Below are 5307 nucleotides of genomic sequence, written 5' to 3'. Positions count from 1 at the left end.
CCGACTGTTGCTGCTGGTGCCGCCGACTGTTGCTGCTGGTGCCGCCGACTGTTGCTGCTGGTGCCGCCGACTGTTGTTGCTGGTGCCGCCGACTGTTGCTGCTGGTGCCGCTGACTGTTGCTGCTGGTGCCGCCGACTGTTGCTGCTGGTGCCGCCGACTGTTGCTGCTGGTGCCGCCGACTGTTGCTGCTGGTGCCGCTGACTGTTGTTGCTGGTGCCGCCGACTGTTGCTGCTGGTGCCGCCGACTGTTGCTGCTGGTGCCGCCGACTGTTGCTAGTGCCGCCGACTGTTGCTGCTGGTGCCGCCGACTGTTGCTGCTGGTGCCGCCGACTGTTGCTGGTGCCGCCGACTGTTGCTGCTGGTGCCGCCGGCTGTTGCTGCTGGTGCCGCCGACTGTTGCTGCTGGTGCCGCCGACTGTTGCTGCTGGTACCGCCGACTGTTGCTGCTGGTGCCGCCGACTGTTGCTGCTGGTGCCGCCGACTGTTGCTAGTGCCGCCGACTGTTGCTGCTGGTGCCGCCGACTGCTGCTAGTGCCGCCGAATGTTGCTGCTGGTGCCGCTGACTGTTGCTGCTCCTGCCGTTGACTGCTGCTGGTGCCGCTGACTGCTGCTGGTGCCGCTGACTGCTGATGCTGGTGCCGCTTACTGCTGCTGGTGCCGCTGACTGCTGATGCTGGTGCCGCTGACTGCTGCTGGTGCCGCTGACTGCTGCAGGTGCCGCTGACTGCTGCTGGTGCCGCTGACTGCTACTGGTGCCGCTGACTTCTGCTGCTGGTGCCGCCGACTGTTGCTGCTAGTGCCGCCGACTGTTGCTGCTGGTGCCGCCGACTGTTGCTGGTGCCGCCGACTGTTGCTGCTGGTGCCGCCGACTGTTGCTGCTGGTGCCGCCGACTGTTGCTAGTGCCGCCGACTGTTGCTGCTGGTGCCGCCGACTGTTGCTGCTCGTGCCGCCGACTGTTGCTGCTGGTGCCGCCGACTGTTGCTGCTGGTGCCGCCGACTGTTGCTGCTGGTGCCGCCGACTGTTGCTGCTGGTGCCGCCGACTGTTGCTGGTGCCGCCGACTGTTGCTGCTGGTGCCGCCGACTGTTGCTGCTGGTGCCGCCGACTGTTGCTGCTGGTGCCGCCGACTGTTGCTGCTGGTGCCGCCGACTGTTGCTGCTGGTGCCGCCGACTGCTGCTGCTCGTGCCGCCGACTGTTGCTGCTGGTGCCGCCGACTGTTGCTGCTGGTGCCGCCGACTGTTGCTAGTGCCGCCGACTGTTGCTGCTGGTGCCGCCGACTGTTGCTAGTGCCGCCGACTGTTGCTGCTCGTGCCGCTGACTGTTGCTGCTGGTGCCGCCGACTGTTGCTGCTGGTGCCGCCGACTGTTGCTGGTGCCGCCGACTGTTGCTGCTGGTGCCGCCGACTGTTGCTGGTGCCGCCGACTGCTGCTGCTGGTGCCGCCGACTGTTGCTGCTGGTGCCGCCGACTGTTGTTGCTGGTGCCGCCGACTGTTGCTGGTGCCGCCGACTGCTGCTGCTGGTGCCGCCGACTGTTGCTGCTGGTGCCGCCGACTGTTGTTGCTGGTGCCGCCGACTGCTGCTGCTGGTGCCGCCGACTGCTGCTGCTGGTGCCGCCGACTGTTGCTGGTGCCGCCGACTGCTGCTGCTGGTGCCGCTGAGTGTTGCTGGTGCCGCTGACTGTTGCTGCTGGTGCCGACTGTTGCTGGTGCCGCTGAGTGTTGCTGGAGCCGATGACTGCTGATGCTGGTGCCGCCGACCGATGCTGCTGATACCGCCGACTGCTGTTGCTGGTGCCGCCGACTGTTGTTGCTGGTGCCGCTGACTGTTGCTGGTGCCGCTGACTGCTGCTGAAGGTGCCGCCGACTGTTGTTGCTGGTGCCGCTGACTGTTGCTGGTGCCGCTGACTGTTGCTGGTGCCGCTGACTGCTGCTGAAGGTGCCGCCGACTGTTGTTGCTGGTGCCGCTGACTGTTGCTGGTGCCGCTGACTGTTGCTGGTGCTGCTGACTGTTGCTGGTGCCGCTGACTGTTGCTGGTGCCGCCGACTGCTGCTCAAGGTGCCGCTGACTGTTGCTGGTGCCGCTGACTGTTGCTCAAGGTGCCGCCGACTGTTGCTGGTGCCGCCGACTGTTGTTGCTGGTGCCGCTGACTGTTGTTGCTGGTGCCGCTGACTGTTGCTGGTGCCGCCGACTGCTGCTCAAGGTGCCGCTGACTGTTGCTCTTCCCGCCGACTGTTGCTCTTCCCGCCGACTGTTGCTGCTGGTGCCGCCGACTGTTGCTCTTCCCGCCGACTGTTGCTGCTGGTGCCGCTGACTGTTGCTGCTGGTGCCGCTGACTGTTGCTCTTCCCGCCGACTGTTGCTGGTGCCGCCGACTGCTGCTGCTGGTGCCGCCGACTGCTGCTGGTGCCGCCGACTGTTGTTGCTGGTGCCGCCGACTGTTGCTGCTGGTGCCGCCGACTGTTGTTGCTGGTGCCGCTGACTGTTGCTGCTGGTGCCGCCGACTGTTGTTGCTGGTGCCGCCGACTGTTGCTGGTGCCGCCGACTGCTGCTCAAGGTGCCGCTGACTGTTGCTCTTCCCGCCGACTGTTGTTGCTGGTGCCGCTGACTGTTGCTGCTGGTGCCGCCGACTGTTGCTGCTGTTGCCGCCGACTGTTACAGGTGCCGCCGACTGTTGCTGCTGGTGTCGCCGACTGTTGTTGCTGCTGCCGCTGACTGTTATAGGTGCCGCCGACTGTTGCTGGTGCCGCCGACTGTTGCTGGTGTCGCCGACTGTTGCTGCTGCTGCCGCTGACTGTTACTGGTGCCGCCGACAGTTGCTGCTGCTGCCGCTGACTGTTGCTGGTGCCGCTGAATGTTGCTGGTGCCGCTGACTGTTGCTGGTGTCGCCGACTGTTGCTGCTGGTGCCGCCTACTGTTGCTGGTGGTGCCGCCGACTGTTGCTGGAGCCGCTGACTGTTCCTGCTGGTGCCGCTGACTGTTACAGGTGCCGCCGACTGTTGCTGCTGCTGCCGCTGACTGTTGCTGGTGTCGCCGACTGTTGCTGGTGCCGCCGACTGTTGCTGGTGTCGCCGACTGTTGCTGGTGCCGCCGACTGTTGCTGGTGCCACCGACTGTTGCTGGTGCCGCCGACTGTTGCTGCTGGTGCCGCCGACTGCTGTTGCTGGTGCCGCCGACTGCTGCTGGTGCCACCGACTGCTGTTGCTGGTGCTGCCGACTGCTGCTGCTGGTGCCACCGACTGTTGTTGCTGGTGCCGCCGACTGTTGTTGCTGGTGCCGCCGACTGCTGCTGCTGGTGCCGCTGACTGCTGCTGGTGCCGCCGACTGTTGTTGCTGGTGCCGCCGACTGCTGCTGCTGCTGCCGCCGACTGTTGCTGCTGGTGCCGCCGACAGCGGCTGCTGGTGCCGCTGACTGCTGCTGGTGCCGCTGACTGTTGTTGCTGGTGCCGCCGACTGTTGCTGGTGCCGCTGACTGTTGTTGCTGGTGCCGCCGACTGTTGTTGCTGGTGCCACCGACTGTTGCTGGTGCCGCTGACTGTTGCTGGTGCCGCTGACTGCTGTTGCTGGTGCCGCTGACTGTTGTTGCTGGTGCCGCTGACTGTTGTTGCTGGTGCCGCTGACTGTTGTTGCTGGTGCCGCTGACTGTTGTTGCTGGTGCCGCTGACTGTTGTTGCTGGTGCCGCCGACTGTTGCTGGTGCCGCCGACTGTTGCTGGTGCCGCTGACTGTTGCTGGTGCCGCCGACTGTTGTTGCTGGTGCCGCCGACTGTTGTTGCTGGTGCCGCTGACTGTTGTTGCTGGTGCCGCTGACTGTTGTTGCTGGTGCCGCTGACTGTTGCTGCTGGTGCCGCTGACTGTTGTTGCTGGTGCCGCTGACTGTTGTTGCTGGTGCCGCTGACTGTTGTTGCTGGTGCCGCCGACTGTTGCTGGTGCCGCTGACTGTTGCTGGTGCCGCCGACTGTTGTTGCTGGTGCCGCCGACTGCTGCTGCTGGTGCCGCTGACTGTTGTTGCTGGTGCCGCTGACTGTTGCTGCTGGTGCCGCCGACTGTTGCTGGTGCCGCTGACTGTTGTTGCTGGGGCCGCTGACTGTTGTTGCTGGTGCCGCTGACTGTTGTTGCTGGTGCCGCCGACTGCTTCTGGTGCCGCTGACTGTTGTTGCTGGTGTCGCCAACTGTTGCTGGTGCCGCTGACTGTTGCTGGTGCCGCTGACTGTTGTTGCTGGTGCCGCCGACTGCTGCTGGTGCCGCTGACTGTTGTTGCTGGTGCCGCTGACCGCTGCTGGTGCCGCTGACTGTTGTTGCTGGTGCCGCCAACTGTTGCTGGTGCCGCTGACTGTTGCTGCTGGTGCCGCCGACTGTTGCTGGTGCCGCTGACTGCTGTTGCTGGTGCCGCCGACTGTTGCTGGTGCCGCCGACTGTTGCTGCTGGTGCCGCCGACTGTTGCTGCTGGTGCCGCCGACTGTTGTTGCTGGTGCCGCCGACTGTTGCTGGTGCCGCCGACTGTTGCTGGTGCCACCGACTGTTGTTGTTGGTGCCGCCGACTGTTGCTGCTGGTACCGCCGACTGTTGCTGGTGCCGCTGACTGTTGCTAGACCCACTGACTGCTGCTGCTGGTGCCGCTGACTGTTGCTGCTGGTGCCGCCGACTGTTGCTGGTGCCACCGACTGTTGTTGCTGGTGCCGCCGACTGTTGCTGGTGCCGCCGACTGTTGCTGGTGCCGCTGACTGTTGCTAGACCCACTGACTGCTGCTGCTGGTGCCGCTGACTGTTGCTGCAGGTGCCGCCGACTGTTGTTGCTGGTGCCGCCGACTGTTGATGCTGGAGCCGCCGACTGTTGCTGCTGGTGCCGCCGCCGACTGTTGCTGGTGCCGCCGACTGTTGCTGGTGCCGCCGACTGTTGCTGGTGCCGCCGACTGTTGTTGCTGGTGCCACCGACTGTTGCTGCTGGTGCCGCTGACTGCTGCTGGTGCCGCCGACTGTTGTTGCTGGTGCCACTGACTGTTGTTGCTGGTGCCGCCGACTGTTGCTGGTGCCGCCGACTGTTGCTGGTGCCACCGACTGTTGTTGCTGGTGCCACTGACTGTTACTGGTGCCGCCGACTGTTGCTGGTGCCACTGACTGCTGCTGCTGGTGCCGCTGACTGTTGCTGGTGCCGCCGACTGTTGCTGGTGCCGCCGACTGTTGCTGGTGCCGCCGACTGTTGCTGGTGCCGCCGACTGTTGCTGGTGCCGCCGACTGTTGCTGGTGCCGCCGACTGTTGCTGGTGCCGCCGACTGTTGCTGGTGCTGCTGACTGTTGCTGGTGCCGCGA

At 65.2% G+C, this 5307-nt stretch overlaps 1 protein-coding gene across 1 annotated transcript in view; it reads right to left on the bottom strand.

The window, feature by feature from the left end:
- Positions 1 to 488: 488 nt before the first annotated feature.
- LOC138369349 (protein roadkill-like) overlaps positions 489 to 5307 on the bottom strand; it is a 19075-nt gene continuing 14256 nt past the window's right edge. The window contains exons 3-5 of the mRNA XM_069332588.1: positions 2586 to 3246; positions 1599 to 2048; positions 489 to 769 (exon numbers count right to left, since the gene is read on the bottom strand). Coding sequence (XP_069188689.1) covers positions 489 to 769; positions 1599 to 2048; positions 2586 to 3246 — 1392 coding nt within the window. The remainder of the gene's footprint in view (positions 770 to 1598; positions 2049 to 2585; positions 3247 to 5307) is intronic.

Source organism: Procambarus clarkii, chromosome 28 (assembly GCF_040958095.1).
Source record: "Procambarus clarkii isolate CNS0578487 chromosome 28, FALCON_Pclarkii_2.0, whole genome shotgun sequence".
Classification (NCBI taxonomy): domain Eukaryota; kingdom Metazoa; phylum Arthropoda; class Malacostraca; order Decapoda; family Cambaridae; genus Procambarus; species Procambarus clarkii.
Note: the sequence above shows the minus strand (reverse complement) of the source record. Positions and strands in the feature narration are given on the sequence as shown.